We start from the raw sequence: 19,411 nt of genomic DNA on the forward strand, positions 1-19,411 counted from the left end.
ATGAGACACTGTAGGAGGGGATATGAGATGGGTGAGGCAGGCCAGGGTTGGGTCACATAGGACCTTTGCAGGCTAGAGGTTTTCTCTGGGTTTTATTCTAATTGTATTAGAGAGAATGCAATTAAAGCCCCTGCAGGGTTTTAAATTAGAATGAGCTGTGATCTGATGCATGTTTGAGAGTACTCACTCACAGCTAGGTTGCTCGTTGAGGGCACTAGTCCAATGACTCGGCACAGCTGTGGATGGTAGAGCCTGTCATACGTGAACTCCATCTTGCTCTGACATTGTATGCTAAGGGTATGGATCAGATCAGTTTCCACCAAGGGCTAAATTTCAATGAGCATATCAGATAGTGGCTTTCCCTGGCTTGCCAACTTTAAAGCTGGCATCAGTAAGTGTTTATAAGGTGCATTCCCCAGCTCACAAATCAGTTTGACTCTGTCACATTGTCCCCAGGTGAGGGTCACTCTTTACCTTGTTCAACCTTGCTGGGCACTGCATCACAGCCCAGGTCTGAGCCCTGGCCCATTGTTCTTCCTGTTTGGAGCTTTCTCTTTTAGATTCCATACAGACCTCAGCCAAATGGTTGAAGTTTGGATACTGGCACTTCTCTTTGACTCCATTTTTACTCAGAAGCTTAGAGGACCTGTCTGTGTCCTGACCAGCAGAAAAGATATTAAGCCATTAGCTGCAACAGAAACCATGTACCTGGTATGAAACAGAAACCATTTTTAAAAAATGACTCAGTGGAGATTTTTCCAAACTTTCCTGCCCTGCAAAATCTTTCCAGTTGATACTAATGAAATTGTCTTGTCACTTGGGAGATATTGTATAACAGGCCTTTGTTCTGCAGAAGAATTGGAGCACATCTGCTGGGCCACTAATGGACAAAACCTCTCTTGGTCCTTATTTCCCTTCAGCAGCCCTGAAGCATGTGTGTTCACTCTGTGCAGGCAACATCTATGTGTAGGTTGTAATGAAAATAAGGTGGTTCCATGGGTTACAGAGTAGAGAAATGTTTAAGTTCACAGCCCTTCCACAAACCATTTGTGGAATGTAATTGAGGCTGTAGTGGCGACAACATGAAACTTCGGGAAGGTGAAAAAGCAGTGAGGATGCATGTTTGGGTAGTAGACCTGGAAAAGACCTTAGCCTCGATTTAGCTCAACTTCCTCATTTATAGGAAAGGAAATAGAAGCTCAAAGAAGTGAGGGACCTGCCTGAGGCAAAAAAGCCAGCCAGTGGTCAAGTTGGGAGGAGATGCTGGTGCTCCTCCCAGCCTACACCCGGCTCTGATTAGCAGTGAACAGAGCCAGACCTCGCAGGCAGGAAAATGCAGAAATCCCAGTGGATGGGGACCTGCTGCAGCCTCCTTCCCCTTTCCCTTCCCCAGGAGGGCACTTTCTCCACTAAGCACCTATGTTGACCTCAAGAATGAATCATAGAAAAGAGCTATTAAGGTGTCAGACTTAGTCCCAGAGTGATTTCAGCCAAACAATTACAGTGTTTTAAAAGCCTTGGTGCTTTAGCAAATGCATTGGAAATTTACTTGCCGAGTAAGAGACTGAGGAGGACCAGGTCTCGCTGTTTGAAGACAGTCACTGCTTGGATGGTCTCTCGGCAGCCCTGCAGCTTACCACCACCACAGATGCTTTGGGGAACAGTTTGGTTTTAAAACAGTTTAAAGATGAATGGACAGAGTCTTTCTTCAGAACCTGGACTCTTGGCGCCCTTTACCTCAGCAAGTGAGACTTAGCAGAGCCAGAGTAACACGCTGCCTTCTCAGGTTTTCTTTTTATTCCCCGAGGGAGTCCTGTTTGTGCCCTGTGCCAGGGCAGCTGAATTCTGAGTTGTTCTCGATCCCTTTTCTCCACTTCCTGAGCCCTTTGCTGGCTCCCTGCCCAGCCCTATGCGAGGGGCCGAGGCCTCCAATTCTCTCTGGCACTGGTGTTGGGCCAGACACGTAGGTGGCTTTTCCATGGCGCTGCTCAAAAACTTGCTCTCCTGGTTTGTTTTTGAGTGTGTGTGTGTGTGTGTGTGTGTTGTGTATGTGTGTGTGTGTGTGTGTGTGTGTGCCTATGTGTTTTCATGCCTACACCCTAGAAACATTCCAACCAGAGGTGCCAAAAATCACAAGGCCCATTTTGGAACTGGTGAGTTCACTGTATTCCTACCCTCTGAAAGGACTCAAATCCATGTGCATTTCCCACACGGGGTTGTGGTTGTGGCTACTGATCAGTGGTGGGATGGGCTCCCTATTGAGCATTGCTTACACAAGTTTGTGAATCCTCTCTATTTTTATCTACTCTATCCTCCCCTCTGAAATGACAGTGCTTTCCCTGCAGGTCATAAAGAAGGAGACTGGATTTTGGAGAGACTTTGGATTTGGGATGACCTGCCAGTATCGGTCAGACTTCCTCAATATAGGTAAGACCAGGCAAAGGGCCTCGAGTCCGCGCCTCTGCTGCCACCAAGAGGCCGTGAGAGGCCACGAGGAAGTCAGGGCAGGTTCCCAGGAGTCTGATGACAAAGGTGGTGCCATTTCCTAGGAAAGGCCCTTCCTCTCATCGTGGACTGAGGCGCTGGACCAGGACAGGGCTTGGGAGTGTGCAACATATGAGCCCCTATAATCTCCATCAGCCCCTCTCAGTCACCCCAATTGCAGCACACAATCTCAGGGAAAAGGCAGTTGTTGCAAAAAGGCAGCTTCAAGGCAGGTCCCCCCCAGTATCTCCTTCCAACCTAGTTCTGGCTGTAGTCCCTCTCATGCAGAACTTTCTGGGCCTCCAAAGTAGCAGGGGCCACTGAAAAAAATAAGGGCAACATGAGAAATTTTGGAAAATCACATACCAGAAAATATCCAAATTTCTATCTGCTGAACTTGCAAAAATTCCAAATGCTACTTCAAACTCTGAGTGTACAGTCACCATCAACACATACGTGTGTGTGTGCACATACACACACACACTCCCAGAGCACCAAGAGGAAAGGCCCTTAGGTTGCAGTTGAGGAGACCAAAAGGCAAAGGGTCTGCAGCAAGTGAGGGACATAGGATGAGAACAGAGCATCTCCTGTCCCCCTTGGAAATGCCACTCCCCTCCCCATAGTGGTACCTACTCATGTGCCTTGAAACAGAATTGTGGATTATACATGACTAGGGTATGAATGAACAGGCCCGAAACCTTGATCTTGGGCTCAGGGGCTCAGGGTAGACCCCAAGCTTGGATGGAGTCAGGGAGGCCCTGCAGAGCATGAAGACTTCTATCCCTCCACCTCCCTGTGGGCCTCCCAGAGTCTGCTCCTCTTGCTCTCTCCTGGTGATTCCTGTTCACGCCCGAGGCCTAACGTGTCTCTTTTTAAGATCAGTGACTCAATCTGAGCAGCCCCAGGTTTTTGTCCAGAGGGGAGTAGACTTCAGGGACTATAGAACCCCTATAAAAAGAAAGAAAGAAACAACTTGAAGCTAAAGAAGCAGCAGAGCACCCAGGACGTTGGTCTCTGAGTGGCTGGGTGCTCCCACATACCGGCAACTAACCATAGGTGTTCTTTGATTTCTCTAAGAAATATTTCTAAATGATTATGTGCAAATCAGATTTCTAAAAATGACTATTTAAAATTTTTTCTAAAGCAGATTTCCATTTCGAGAAACTCTGTTTCCTTGTTCTGTGTACAGGGAAGGATTTTTTTTTTAATGGTGTATGTTTATCCAATTTGAATTTAGAATAAGTTGGATTTTCCTAAAGATGGGGCATAGCTGCAGTTGAAACGTGTGGGGACAGTTGGCTGGTGAGGGTGCTTTTCCTCAGTAAGCTGTGGCCATGACCTCAGAATCTCTGGGTCACATCTGGACCCAGGTAATTCTTTGCAATCTTGTATTTATTTGTAAGCATCTTAACTTTTGCACCTTCTATTTAATAAGTTGTGATGATACCAATGATAATAAATCAATTACAGATAACCAAGCGCTGCCCCTTACATTACTATCTCATTTGGTTATGACATCTAGTTCATTTCAGGATAAAGAAACCAAAACTCAAGAGAGGTGAAGTGGCCAAACCAAGACTCAAATTCTAGACACCTGACTCAGTATCGTACGCTGGCCCACCAGTGGGGTACCACGAATCACTCGTGTACATAGCCCAGCCCTGGTTGGGATGCAGTTTTCCTGTGCGGGAGCCCCTCCCCCAGGCCAGCGATGGCCTTGATCAGAGCAATGCAGCCTGGGGGCTACAGAGGGTGAAGGGACTACATGATACCTCTGATGAAAGGTGTTGAGGATGACTTTACTCCTTCTTGTATGAATTAAATAAATCTCCTAGGCGAGAAAGGAACAGTGACAAAAAACACAAGTCTTCTCTGGTTCTGTTTGGTTTGCAGTGGGCTTTAGGTTAAGAAAAGACATGGGGCATCTCAGTTTATAAAGGTGAGACTTTAAGGGACCATTACTCTGTGAAGGCGTCCACCATGGAGTGAAACCACATTTTTTGAGTAGAACTTCAGAACTGGGAGGCCAGTCCCTTAAACATGCCTCACTTCACCGGCCTGTGATGGACACACAGCTTTTGGGACCACTTTAGTGTATGAAAGGCAGAGTATTTTCTGGGATGCAGTTTTTTTCATGCTGAGATCCCATTACTCTTTCAGGCTGCAAGCCCCTGCTTCACTTTGTTTGAATGACAGGAGGCCACATTCAAACAAAAACAAGAGTTTCCATTTGAAGGTTTTAAGCTGAAAAGTCTTAACATGGGGCTCAGGCCAACATTAGCACTGCTGATGGCTCTCGGAAGCAGGCAGGTGCTGGGGCTTCTCTTTGCAGTCTTGTTCTCTCAAGGAGTTGGTGCTGGCCACCACTGCCACCAAGGTCCTGAGTTCCCTTTCCCGGATGGACATGCTCATAATTTGGGGGGTGGGGGGAGCGGTGAAACATCTCCCCTAATGCTTCCTCTCTTCATGCAAAGTTCTGTACAGATCAGAAAGGCAAGTACGGATCAGGAGACTGGCTGCGCAGCTCGATTCAGCGGTGTGTTCTCTCCTGGCAGGTGGCTTTGATTTGGACATCAAAGGCTGGGGTGGAGAGGATGTGCACCTTTATCGCAAGTATCTCCACAGCAACCTCATAGTGGTGCGGACGCCGGTGCGGGGACTCTTCCACCTCTGGCATGAGAAGCACTGTGTGGATGAACTGACCCCTGAGCAGTACAAGATGTGCATGCAGTCCAAGGCCATGAACGAGGCATCCCATGGGCAGCTGGGGATGCTGGTCTTCAGGCATGAGATAGAGGCTCACCTTCGCAAACAGAAACAGAAGACGAGTAGCAAAAAAACCTGAACTCCCAGGGATAGATTTGGGGAGATGGTTTATTTTTTCCCTTTTGTGATTACTGAATAAGTGGCTGTGACAAGGAAAAGATTTCCATAAAGGGCAAAAAAAAGAATTCAACTGATTAGTAAAAGCGACGAGGGGGAGAGCCTCCAATTTCTCTCTGCCTGTTTGGCTTTACGCAACAGGAATTAAAATCTCTGCCTGCAAAAGTAGCCCAAATGCATCCCATGTAGTGTCTGACAAAGGCAGAATGATTGTGAGATTATAAGCCTAATGGCATGGAGGTTCTGATTGTGTGTACAGCAAAGTGAGAGCTGTTATCTTTTGTGCTCATTGAAATATTCATGAATTAAGACCAGTTTTGTAAAAAGTTCTTGGGAATGAAAGGCAAGCACATGTCTCCCCATATGAACGATTATATTGGTAGAGCTGTAGTGCCCAGGAATGCTAAAATATCAGAAGACAGGTGAGGAGACTTCGTGATACTCAAAGATACATCGATGGCGATCCTTGTGAGTATATTAAACAAAACCAAATGGACTCAAAAAGGAAAAAAAAAAGAAACTATTGTATCATTTCCACCCAAGATTAACCAAAAATAATCTGCTCATCTTTTTTATTATAGTTTTAACCATCTCCATTTCTCAATTTTATTTAAAAATGCACTTTTTTTGGCTTATGAGTTATATTCTGCTTAATTACCAACTTGCAAGCCTTACTAAGAGAGCACAAGTTAGCATACATTTTTATATCTTTTAAGAAAATACTTTTAGGTATATTATGAGAACTTTTCATTCAGATTGATCCCCATATCCAAGGACATGCCAAATGCTGATCCCGTCAGACACTGAATGTCAGATCTTTGGTCATATGGAAGTCATGGTGTGGGGCTACTGATACATCAAGACATATAGATACTTTATCTGAAGAATATTTCCCAAGGGGAGCAACTGAACACTGGAGGGAAAGAAAGATCTACTTTTTACCTTAGCAGAAAAGGAAAACTCATTCAGACTGGTAATATCTTGATTTATTCAGAAGTCAAAAAATACATTTTCTCCTCAGGAGAACTGGGGATCACTTTCTTACCTGTTTAAATAAACCAAAGTATACTGTGTGAACCAAACAATCTCTTTTCAAAGCAGGGTGCTCTTCCTGGCCACTGGCTTTCATGAGAAGAAATGCAGACAAATGTATTTTGTGAAGGATCACTCCATCTGCCAGAGTCAAGTGAGATGTAAGACTTTGCTACATGTTCACCTACCCCCACCTAGGGAAGTAACTATTTTTTAAATGACGCAGTTCTACTGAGTCACTAAGATGCTTCTGAAAATGGCATTTTATTACAGTTTCCAACTATTTAAAAAAATAAATACAGTTAACATTGAGTGATTTCTACATTCATGTGAAAATTATTTATTAGCCAGCACCAGATGCATGAGCTAATTATCTGTGATTCCTTGCCTTCTGTTTGCCCCCAGTCAACTCATTGTTTAAAAGCTTCAGGAACATTCAAGCTGTTGGTGTGTAAAAAAAAAAAAAAAAAAAAAAAAGAGAGAGAGAAAGAAAAAAAAGAAAAAAAATGCATTATATTGATTTGTACTGGTAGTTCATAAATTTTAATCAAAACACAGGACATGAATGTAAGGTGGCATTGGAGAGCTAATAAAATATGATTTGTGGATATGATTTCTTCTTGGAGCAAGAATGCCATGTTTTTAGTTTTGGGAAAACTTTTTACATGTGCAGAGACCAGGGTTTCTCAACCTTGGTGCTAGAGACATTCTGGGATAGATCATTCTTTGTTGTGGGGGTTGTCCTGTGCACTGTAGGACATTTAGCAGCACCTCTGGCCTTCACCCACTAGATGCGAAGAGCATCTGTCACCTAGGCTGACAACCAAAATGTATCCAGTCATTTCCAAATGTCCCCTGGGGGACATAAAACTACACCTGGTTGAGAACCACTGGTATAGAAGGAGAGAACCATAATGAAAACTCTGGCTGTGAATACATTTTACTTGTCCTTTTTATTTTTTTTAAAGCTTATTTATTTTGAGAGAGAGAGTGTGCACACACGTAAGTGGGGGGAGGGGCAGAGAGACAAGGAGAGAGAGAATTCCAAGCAGGCTCCATGCTGCCAGGACCAAGCCCAATGTGGGGCTCGATCCCATGAACCATGAAATCATGACCTGAGCTGAAACCAAGAGTCGAACACTTAGACTGAGCCACCCAGGTGCCCCTACTTGTCCTTTTTAGTTAGAAGAAATTGAGAAATGGTTCCCAAGGTCCCTTTCTAATTGAGTTTCATATTTTCACATACACTGGTGATACTAGAGATTCTGGGCACGTCTGGCTTTGTGGGACTGACCAGCACACTCCTCCTATATTCTTCCAGTGTCTGGAGGACGTACTTCCAATAGGCAGGCAACAGGAAGCAAATGTGATCATGGAATTAGGTCTAAGTGTCCTGCAGATGCTACAGTCCCAGGCTGTACTGTGGGCTAACTAGCCATTTGTGCTTGTTTAAATTGCATCTCACAGATGCCTGAGGCAGCGATTAAGAACTGAGTTTCAGCAATTGGTTAAGAATTGCTGAGGGTAGCTGAAGAGAAGAGGAAACAGCATAATATTAAACCATTTCTCCCTTTTTAGAACTTAGCTAAAGCAGTTTTATCAAAAAGTAGGAGCCCTCTTGGGGCATCTGGCTGGCTCAGTGGGTAGAGCATTCACCTCTCGATCTGGGGGTTGCAAGTTCAAACCCCATGTTGCGGTAGAGATTACTTAAAAATAAAATTTTAAAAAACAAACAGTATGAGCCCTCTAAAAGTGCATGTAAGCGGGGATCTTAGTTTGAGCTGCTATATCAAAAATACCTAGACTGGGTGACTTAAGCAACAAAATGATTATTCAGGTCCTAAAGGCTGAGAAATCCAGGATCAAGATCCGGTGTCTGGTGAAGACCCATCTCCCTGCATCCTCACAGGGCTGAGAGCAGAGGGCTGGCTGTCTTCTGGGCACTAATTCCATCGTGGAGCCTACCTCATGACCTAATTACCTCCCAAAGACCTCACTTCCAAATACCATCACATTAGTGCTCCACCATCTGAATATTGTAGGAACACAAACATTCAGTCCATAGCAGGACACATCCCCCCTCCCTGGACCAAGACACATACAAAAGAAGGGTTGGTAAAAGCGCCACTGAAACGTTACATTGAGGGGCTTGGAATTTAACCTCAGCAGCAAAGGAAAGCAGTAATGAACTCTGGTTTGAAAGACCCAGTCATGACATCTTCTAAAGGAAAGATACTGCCAAGGAAGCACTGAGTCTTGTGTTTAAGGTTCATTCCAACTCTCTACATCCTCCCTCTGGTTTTTTTTTTTTTTTAATTTTTTTTTAATGTTTATTTATTTTTGATACAGAGAGAGACAGAGCATGAATGGGGGAGGGTCAGAGAGAGGGAGACACAGAATCTGAAACAGGCTCCAGGCTCTGAGCTGTCAGCACAGAGCCCGATGCGGGGCTTGAACTCACGGACCGCGAGATCATGACCTGAGCCGAAGTCGGCCGCTTAACCGACGTCGGCCGCTTAACCGACTGAGCCACCCAGGCGCCCCATCCTCCCTCTGTTCTTACGGTATAGAAGTCACTTGGTAACTGGCCCAGCCGTCTCTCTGGAGCTGGGGTCTCTGCTACAGACCTGGGTCTTCTCTGAGCCCTGGTGCCTTGTGAGAGCCTCTGAGCCTCTGCAGCCTTGTGAGAAGTGCTTGTTTGCTCCACCACCCACTCCCCATCCCAGCCAGTTGTTAACTATTCACCAGCACACCACTGCCTCCCAGTGACATACCTGTTCTCCTTGTGCTGGCGTCTGTCCAGCCGTCTACTTTGCAGCACCCCTTCTGTGTTCATAAATGTGGACAAACTGGCTTCTCTCCACACATCAACAATGAAAGAATCAGGCCTAGGAATTTGCAACAGGTGAACAGAACCTCACACAGCCCTGCTTTGAAGATTTTGTTACACTCAAGTAGACATCATACACAGTTCTGAAATGTATGAAAATTGCTGCCCAGAACCTAATTTCAATAAACTTTGTTTCAGGGAAAAGCTAAGTTATCTAATCTTATCAGTGTTCAGTGTGGTAGTTAATACCAATGCTTCCCCGGCCAGATTGCCTGGGCTCAAATTCTAGCTTTTTCACTTGCAACCTATATGATCTTAAGCCAGGCACTCGGCATCTCTGTACCCGTTTCCTTATTCAGGGCAGCGAATGCAGTCACATCTGCCGTACACATGAGGCACATAGCAGGTATTCACATTCAGCTATTATTTGATACCAGTTCTGCATTCACAACTATTATGCTTCCCAGCACGTCCATAGCACCTCTTGGGCCAATATGGGTCACACAGTAGAGATCATGAACCCATCACATGTGCACCATTGTCCTTTTATTTCTGTTATTCTGAAAACAAGGTCCGTCTACCTGAAGAAGGATAACTAGGAATGTAAATTTTAATGGATAACTTCTTCCTTAAATTGCACACTCAGCAATTTGGAGTCAATGACCCCCTAGACATTTGGGAAACACAGGTGTTTGAGGTAGGGTGCATAGCCAGGCACCTTCTGTACAGAATGCCACTCTTCTAAGGTAGTATCATTTTCCAGGTGCAGAAGTGGTAATGAACGAGTGCTCAGAGGCCCAGACTGAAAGTGGCTGGCTTGTCAGGCTCACACATCATTGCCCCATCCTACCACCAGCTCCAGAAGGCTTGAAGGTCAGAAGACGAGGGTAGACAAGGGAGTTTGGGCTTGGGACAAGTCCAGACTCTGTCATCTTGTGCCTCAGTTTCCCACTGTTGCCCTACTCTTCAGCCCACCTGAAAAATCCCCTGTGACCGAAAACAACACAGTGATCCAGAAACATGGATTGTGCCGGGCTGCTTCCCTCCAGCTGCTGTGAAACTCCATGACAGTCAGGCTCTGCAGTCTTGGAAGCAGACCTTCAGCAGGATTCCAGGGCCATGCACTTCAAGGCTGCCTTGAATGGGAGGGGAGAGCAAGTGGGAATACCGGCCTTTTGAAAAAGATTTGACATTGTTTCTGAGAATTGCTGATCAGAGATAATGCCCTTGGGCGGTCCCTTAAAGGTGGGTGTGTTTTACTCCCAACACCCATCAAGTAACTGGCAGCTTTGTGTGATCCATATTCTGATTAGCTTTATATTTGAATTCAAAGCTGTTTCTCCTGGCAGGACTCTGTGCTTTGCTGTTGCTGCCAAAAACTATGGGGACTGTGCCAGCTGGTCGGGGGCTTTGGGTGGTGGTTTTTTCAATACACAGAGAATGTTCTCTCAGCAGAGGTGCCTTTCAAAATGTGTCTGTGACGCTGATCCTCTGAACATGCCCTCTGGAGTGGGCAACTCCAAGGCCCCTTGGCTGTGTCTGCCTTTGCTCTTCCAAGGGAGGGTGCAGGTCACAGCCTGGGAAGAGAAGCAGGCCCTGCCTCTGGGCTGCCTCTGCTGGTCAGCCAGTCACCCAGAGGCTCAGAGAGGGCCAGGCCACCTTCAACGACCTCTGCCCAAGACTCATCAAATGTCCTTTGGTGGCTGGCTTTGCAGACAGCCTGTCTGCCACAGGCAGTACCCAGGTGGGACACTTGGTGAACTGGCCTTACTCTTCATCAACCTGAGTCAGGACGTCAGCTTGAATTGAGGTGAGCACAGTACTGGAGGTGATTCCCTCCACCCCAGTTAATCCCACAGTCTCCAACCCCACCCCAGTCTGCTACCAGACCAGTACCCTCCAACCCCAGAGTTTAAAGAATTTCAACAGTAATCACCTGGCCTGCTAGGATGTTAAACCCCATTTGAAACGGTTAAGAAAAATAAAAATTTAAAAATAAAAATGGACAGCAAACAGCAAAACCCTCAAGTTAAATTCAAAGAAAGGCTGAAGGAAAAAAATGTTTATAACTATGTGTTCTTTCTTCTAGTCATTAGTCTCGAACAGAGCCATGTAAAAATCACACCTAGAATGTGTGAGGCTGTCAGGAATAGCAGTGGTGTGTTTAGGAAGCATTTTCTAGAGCTCCGCCATACCACCAAGAACACCTCCAGGAGATAAGGTGCTTGCCATGAGGTTTGGTTGTTGAGGCACAGTGTGGAGGAGGGTTACCAGGATCTTGACTCAGCGGGTAGGAAGATTTCATGAAGGGAAAATAAAAGCTGATGTAGACTGACAACGGTGGCAGGGGCTTGTCCCCTCCCTGCAAGTGGGTTTTAGCAGTGGCTAAACCTATCTGGTTGACCTATTTGGGAAACAAAGCAGAGATAATCCCAAAGGGATCTGGGTTTGTAGTAAGTGTTCTGATCAAAAAGGCAGGCAAATACTTGGGGATTGGTGACCAGGAATTCCAGAACTGAATCAATTTGTCAACCATCAATTTTGGGTAAAGACTGATACCTTGGGGATTGTCAAAGTTCGACAGTAAGAGAATGCCGTCTCTATGCCATTTCTAGTCTAGACTAAGGTAGAAATCTCTCTGCAAGCCATTTCAACTGGCTAATACATTGTGTGGCTCATAATTATATCTCCTACTCTAAAAGTTTCCCTTTCCCCCCCAAAAATTCATCCCAGAAACTGTAGCAAATGGGTCATTACTATAAACACAGCCCATTGGTTATATAAGCCGAGGTGCTAACAGAGGAGCATGGAGTGCAGGGATCCTGGCTTTGTTGGACCCGTGATTCACATGGAATAACTACCATTTGCAGAGAATGGTATAAATGCCAAGCACTTTACATATTTCTTCTTTAAGCTTCAGAACCCAGTGGGTGACTGAGAGCTGAAGCTCAGAGATGCTTAGTATTTTTTTTTTTCTTTTAAGATTCCACTCAGCTGGTTAATGATACAACCAGGATCCTGACCCTGACTTTACTGAGCTAACTCCAAACCAAATAGTGTATTGTTACCACACAATTAAAAAAAGCACTTTTGTCGTGTAAACCTCCTGAGAGTTTTCAGTCTGGGGCAGCAGGAGGAAGTTTAAGGATCCAGCACAGGGACAGAAGGAAGCACAGCAAGTGCACTGGAAATAGAACGATAGAGTCCACAGTGGAGGCAGGAAGAACAGAACTGACACACTGCAGAATAGTCTGTGGTGGGGAAGGAAAAGAGATGAGGAGCTCTCCGGAAATAGAAAAGGAGGGAGAGATGAAAATGATGAGGATGAGATTACAAAAATGGAAGGCAGAGGGCAGAAAGGGAAGGGAAGGCATAAGGCAAACAGATGTGTTCTTTAAAGATGTAATTGTAGAAACTTACCTTCTAAAAAAAAAAAAAAAAAAGACCTGTGGGATGCAGTCTGAAAGTATCACATTCTTAGCAAAAACGAAAGCAGAGGTCCGGGGAGACACATCCACACGTCCCCTGTAAGTCATTTTTGTGTGTGTGCATCACACGGCAGGCGTCCCAAGGTATCTGTGTGCTCACATGTGCCTATAACACATATTTGAGAAAGTTGGCTCACAGAGACAGTTGTCTTTATGGAAAGGAGCAACTGTAAAACTTCAGGCCATGAACTTCTTTTTTAAATCTACAAGCAGATTTTGTGCCACATGAGCACCTGCCATTCTTTTACTTCAAAGGATGGTTAATTCCAGAGTGTAGCTCAGATGGGCAATTTTTGATATAAATGCATCTAAGATATTTTAAGTGACCTGTCCATGCCTTGTTTTCACTTTTTCTCCCCTTTCCTGATCCTTTTTCTTCTTAACTCTTTTTCCTCTTCCTGGTCTAAGGTTTGGACCCACTAACATTTCTTGGCATTGCTGAGCTCTGCTGGGGATGCTGAAGGACAAAGTAACTTCCTTGTGCATCCTCCCATAGCAGGATAGGGTAGGAGACCAGAACCCAGGGCCTTACAGGTGATCTGATGGGGGGGCGGTTAATGATTGTGAGGGTCTGGCAGTAGAGGGATGGCAGCCAGAGAGTCTGGAATGACTAGAAGAGGAGATTCTAGAATCTCATTGAGGGAGTTGAGAAAGAAGAATTGACATGGGCAGTGAGAGGCATTTGTGCACAGTCCCAAAGTGATAGGCAGACTGGAGTGCCCGAGGCTGGAACCTGGACAGTAACAGGAGAGGAACATCCTCGACCAAGAAACCTTAGGCAGGTTAAGGGGGCTGGGGTTGTTGAGGCAGCAGAAGGAAGGGACCAGGACCAGGGTATGGACATCCTTGCTTTAGGTCATAACTAGGGTCAGACACAGGGAGACTGTGTCTAATAGCTGAGCTGAGAATTCGGGCCCCCCGACCCCCATTTAGTGTTAATCACTTTCTGAATTCTTTACCATTCTCTCTCCCTAAGAATTTCAAGTACTACTCCTGGCCATCACATCCATTGTTTGATGATGTGATCATTGTTTGTGTCAGTTTATTCCTCTGAATATTAATAACCACAGGATAAAATAGTATATAACTCAGATCTGCTCCCCCTTGTACTATGTTAATTCAGTCAGGTCATTTGCTGTTTCCCCAGTTGGATGTTATTTAGTGTCCTTATATCTGGGTATGACTGTACTTATTTCTTCCAAAATAATTCTAGGCAGAGGATGATGCTGGAATCATATGTCTTCATAATTATTAGTGACTATAGGGTACTTTTCTATTTATTTCAAAACCTTAAGATGAATGAAAACTGAATGAAATTAATAAAAATTAATAAAAATCAGCTAGTAAAAGCACCTTCTTTTAATTAAAATAGAACTACCATATGACCCAGTAATTCCACTTCTGGGTGTTTATTCAAAGAAAGCAAAAATACTAATTCAAAAAGATACATCACCCCTATGTTCATTGCAGCATTATTTACAGTAGACAAGAAGCAACCTAGGTGTCCACTGACAGATGAATGGATAAAAAGATGTGATACACACACACACACACACAGGAATATGACTCAATCATAAAAAAGGGATCATGCCATTTGTGACATGGATGGACCTTGAGGGTGTTATGCTAAGTGAAATAAGTCAGAGATAGACAAATATCCTATGGTTTCATTTACATGTCGAATCTAAAAAACATACGAAACCAAGCCAAACTCACAGATAAAGAATAGATTTGTGGTTGCCAGAGGGAAGGAGGGTTGGGAGGTGGGCAAAATGGGTGAAGGGGGGGTCAAGAGGTATAGACTTTCAGTTATAAAATAAATAAGTCTTGGGGATGTACAGTATGGTGGCTAGAGTTGATAATACTATAGTGCATATTTGAAAGTTGCTAAGAAAGTAGATCTTAAAAAAGTTATCACAAGAAAAAAACTTTTTAACTTTGTAAGGTGATGGATGATAACTATATTTATAATGGTGATCATTTCACAGTGTATACAAATGTCAAATCATTATGTTATACACCTGAAACTAATTTAATGTTAATGTCAAGTACGCTGCAATTTTTTAAAATGTGCTTTTGTATTAGAAGTGAAAGCTGACATTCAGAGAGCTAATGGTGGGAAGATATGGAGACAGAATAGAAGTTTGTGACTTCCTGTCCTGTGCCATCTTTGCAATTCTATAAGGTCACAGCTGTTGAGTCACAGGAATGAAAGCCAAAGACAGGTTCTCTTGGACAAATGTCTCACTGACAGTTGTCTCTCAGACTGTACAAACACATGCGACATTTCAAGTAACACTTTACAATGATCTGTGTTTAAAAACTTTCTCATAAAAACACACGTGTGCACTCATACACACTCACACACACACGTCCCCCACACTCTGTCGTTACATTTCATACAACCGACTGCCTCACGGACTAACTGCTCCAGCCCCTGCTGCTTCTGGAGGAATGCAGATACAGGGACTAGGCCTGAAGTGCAAGGAAGGCTCCATCTCCCCAGGAGAAGAACCTGTGGCTCAGAGCATAGGAGCATCCTTGGTCACTGCCCAGAGGCCAGCACCCCTGCTGGGCCGGAGGCTGGGGTGGGGATGCAGTGGGGCACAAGACTCCTGGCTGCGGGAATCTGCATCCCACTTGGGAGGTTACTCTTCATCTTCCTTTTTCCTTCATTATCAGGGAGGAGACTGTAGAGCAACAAATGGTATGTGATGTGTGTCACGTTCCACAATTACATGAACTTCTGTGTTCCTTTCCCAGGGCTGCTCTAACAAATTACCATAAACTCAAAGGCTTAGGGCAATAGAAATTTATTCTCTTAGAGTTCTGGAGTCTAGAAGTCTGAAACCAAGGTGTCAGCAGAGCCACATTCCCTTCCAAGGCTCCAGGGAAGGCATGTTCCATACTGCTGTCCTAGCTGCTGGGGGTTGCCAGCACCCCCTGCCATTCCCTGGCTGTGGCTGCATCTCTCCAGCCTCTGCCTCTGTCGTCCCATGGCTGCCTCACCTCTCCGTGTCTGTTTCCAAATCCCTTCTCTCCTGCTAAGGATGCCAGTCATTGGACTGAAGGCCCACCTGAATCCAGTATGAACCATCTTAACTTGATCACATCTGCAAACACCCTGTTCCCAGATAAGGTCACATTCACAGGGACCAGGGCTTAGGACTTCAACATATCTTTTTGGGGACACCGTTCAACCCACAAGTAGTACTCACACAGCTCACTATTCTGTTCTGGTCTACCCCCACCGGTAAGCACCTCATGCCTCATCCTGCGTGACGTGCTCCTGGATGGAGCCAAGGTAGACTGGGCAAGCACTGTCCTGCTCATGGAAACACACTCGCAGATGTCTGCTCATGTCTCTACGGTCCGTGGTATTTCTTTACATGTTAAGCCTCTCCTACATTTTTAAACTCCTCATTCAATTTACATTCCCAACTTTTGTTCTTCTGTGTCTCTTACATCCTGGCTCCAGCATGCGTGATAAATGAAGTGTGTTTGCGGGGTCATTTCAGCCATGAGTAAAGGCTTTTTTTGCCAGCTCCCCAAAGCCAACATGGAACTTAATGTAAACACAAACCTGAGACATTTCAAAATGACGCAAAGAGGGGTCATGAAATACTTCACATGAGCTACTAGTTTTTGAAGTAATGCCTTAATTCCTAAAAGGTTTTGATTCCTTCTTTGTTCATTTTATATACATCATTAAGGTTGTATCCTTCATGTTAGGTAGTTGCTGAAATTGGGAATCATCTCTCTTTACTTTCAGAGTGAATATCCTGCAGAGGCAATTTTCTTTTAACATTAAACTCCAGCATTTGTGCAGAAGAGAGATTTCCGTGGGGCTTTAAGGATACTTCCAGTTGATCAGCATTGGCTCTGCTGCAGGGTGACTTTGGCCTCACATACAAATGTCTATTTCAGCGATGTCTGTCCAGAGGAAAGCCCAGCTGGAGGTTACAGGATGACACGATGGAGACTGTCACTCAAAGAGCTCCAGGTAGTCGGGTGGCTCATCCTGCTGACCACAGGGGTACAGAAGGAGCTCTCTCCCCAGGGAAGTTATAGGTTCCTCCTGTGAATCAGAAGGCATAGGTCAGGCTGGGCTGTGGGGGGGCAGGTTGTTAAGACAGCATAAATAATAACATCATGTCCTTTCTGCCTCCTCAGGGTATATAACTTCTTGCTTGCCCTTAGCTTTATTGGTTTATGATAATCTTAAAAGAGATTTTTCTCATCTGCAAATTTCCCTCCCAGGCTTGAGTTCTAAGTAAGAGTGGTCTCAGATGTGGTCAGTGTGTGCACAGATTTTTAGAATCTTCTACATTCTCTGCCCCGGTGGGTTCTCCCTGAATATTTGAGGAAGAACTAGGTTCAATGATAAAGGAAATGCAATTAAGAATCCTGATTATCTGGAAGAATTATCAAAGACTAATCCCATTACTTGTCTCAATCTTTTTTCTTGTAATTGCCTTTCATTGCCTGGGCTGCTGCAGGACAACAATTCACAGAGCAAATTTAGTCTGCACATGGTTTCACCTTGTGATATTCCACCAGCTCCGCCAGGGTGGCATGTTGGAGCCGGTCCACACCCAGGAAGCTGTAGGAGTCCGTAGAGGCATCTATGAGGAAATGTTTGCAGCCATCCTCAGACAGATAGGACAGGGCATAGCCTTTGATCCTTTCACTGACTCGGATCAGAAAACTGCCTGGCACACATGTGCTCAGAAGTTCATTTGCTCTCTTTAATGTAAGAATTCCTGTGGGAAAGAAAAGCAGGTATTTCAGCCAAATCATTTCCAAAACTTTCTTCAGTTAAATATAGCTGTGTGGATAAAGTTTCATAAAAAGTAACAGCAACTGTAAGTCCATTTTGGTTCTTAAGAATACAGTGCAGTATCATTCATCTTCTGGTATTTGGTAACTGGGCCAGCCAGGTAGGTTACATAAGCAAATGGATAATATAAATGAGGGTGTGCACGTTTACCCTTCAGAGTATGTTTCCACCAATGCACCCAGTTATCACACCACAGCTGTTAGGTAGCTTCTGTGTCTGGCATCCTAGAAGCATTAGATCTGGAAGGGGACTGGAAGTTGCCTTCCTCAGTTTATTGACGAGGACTCTATGGCCTGGAGAGTGATCCAACATGGTCTTAAACAGTGCTTCTCAACCAGCACAATGTCTAGAAGTGTATGATCGACATCTTTGGTTGTCATGGGCAGGGAGTTGCACCTGGCAGCCAGTGCAGAGAGGCCAGGGACGCTGCTAAACATCCTACAGTGAATAGTACAACTTCACACTGTAAAGAATTATCCAGCCCAAAATATCAACAGTGCCAAGCTGAGGACCCTGGTCTAGGAGTCAGCAAGTCAGTGACAGAAGAACCAGGATGGATCCAAGTCTTCAAGTGCTTTCTACAATAGCTACTCCTAAATCATGCTTCAGTGGCATTTAAAGGAATACAAGTATTTACTTATAAACATATATATACACCTATATATATGTATGTATGTTTATATATGTATATACATATGCTTCTATATTTATGTCTCCATATGTTTGTCCTAACATATATTCTAAACAATAAAACTCTTCATATATATTAAGTTTTATATGTATATATAGTTTAGATGCCTCATGAATTCACACTAATTAAGACCAGTCTTTCCCCCAACCAGTCCAAACTCATGAGGTTTGACTCATGTTCCCAATTTCCCTTCTTATTCCCATTGTAATTCATCAGATGAATCACTAACATTGCAAAACATATAGAAGGTATGCAAACACATCTTGGAGAGATGGTAACGTCGTTCACTTATTCAGCAAGTTCGGATTTGGGAGGACGAGCGTTATTCTCCCCCTGTTCCCTTTCACCACTGCAGAGAGAAGCTCTTTCTCCTCCTGTTCCACAGTTAGCTCCGTATTGATACTCTGTACCTTATTATTAGGGGAAAAAAACCCAAAAACCTCCTGGTGAAAGGGCAATGGATGGATCATTACAGTCCTTTAGTCTTATTATTAATAAAGTTAACTGAGAATTGAACCCTAATTATCCAGAACAAAACATTAAATAAAACCATTTCTATTTTACTTAATAAAAGGGGGATTGAAAAATCACCTGTTCTCAGGGCACCTGGGTGGCTCAGTCAGTTAAGCGTCCAACTTTGGCTCAGGTCAAGATCTCACCATTTGTGAGTTCGAGCCCTGTATTGGGCTCTGTGCTGACAGCTCAGAGCCTGGAGCCTGCTTCGGCTTCTGTGTCTCCCTCTCTCTCTGCCCCTACCCAACTCATGTTCTGTCTCTGTCTTTTTCTCTCAAAAATAAACATTAAAAAATTTTTTTTAAAAATCATCTGTTCTCTCCCAGCCAAGACGAACCACTCAGCCCTTCTCCTGCCTTCTCTTCTCCCATGCACCATTCAGGAGGCCCCAGGGCCTGCACCTTGAAGTCAGAGCGTTCAACCCCTGTGAGGCTCAACCCCAGTGAAACGCCACGATAAGAACTGGGGATGTTGAAAGGCTTGGCAGATTCCCCCACTCATAGATAGGAAGCATCTCTGAAACAGAAGAAGAGTCACAACCTCTCTCCTCAGGCCTCCAGCTCTACTGCGATGATGCCCAGCAGGGTTACCAAAGCCTGTGCTTTACCTCCATTACATCCAGTTACCTTTCTGCCCTATCCTTGACAAGA

General features: G+C 44.6%; 2 protein-coding genes across 23 annotated transcripts in view; one reads left to right on the forward strand and one right to left on the reverse strand.

Annotated features, from left to right (window-relative positions):
* Positions 1-6,711, forward strand: part of CSGALNACT1 (chondroitin sulfate N-acetylgalactosaminyltransferase 1) — a 341,791-nt gene extending 335,080 nt beyond the window's left edge. For all 18 annotated transcript variants that reach the window (XM_078445488.1, XM_060653383.3, XM_060653386.3 and 15 more), the window contains 2 exons: positions 2,346-2,427; positions 5,040-6,711. In XM_078445488.1, coding sequence (XP_078301614.1) covers positions 2,346-2,427; positions 5,040-5,329 — 372 coding nt within the window. In that variant the 3' untranslated portion in view covers positions 5,330-6,711. The remainder of the gene's footprint in view (positions 1-2,345; positions 2,428-5,039) is intronic.
* A 7,399-nt stretch (positions 6,712-14,110) lies between these two features.
* SH2D4A (SH2 domain containing 4A) overlaps positions 14,111-19,411 on the reverse strand; it is a 60,371-nt gene continuing 55,070 nt past the window's right edge. For all 5 annotated transcript variants that reach the window (XM_060653373.3, XM_060653375.3, XM_060653374.3 and 2 more), the window contains 2 exons: positions 17,260-17,480; positions 14,111-16,795 (listed from right to left, as the gene is read on the reverse strand). In XM_060653373.3, coding sequence (XP_060509356.1) covers positions 16,703-16,795; positions 17,260-17,480 — 314 coding nt within the window. In that variant the 3' untranslated portion in view covers positions 14,111-16,702. The remainder of the gene's footprint in view (positions 16,796-17,259; positions 17,481-19,411) is intronic.

Source organism: Panthera onca, chromosome B1 (genome assembly GCF_046562875.1).
Source record: "Panthera onca isolate mPanOnc1 chromosome B1, mPanOnc1 haplotype 2, whole genome shotgun sequence".
NCBI classification, from domain to species: domain Eukaryota; kingdom Metazoa; phylum Chordata; class Mammalia; order Carnivora; family Felidae; genus Panthera; species Panthera onca.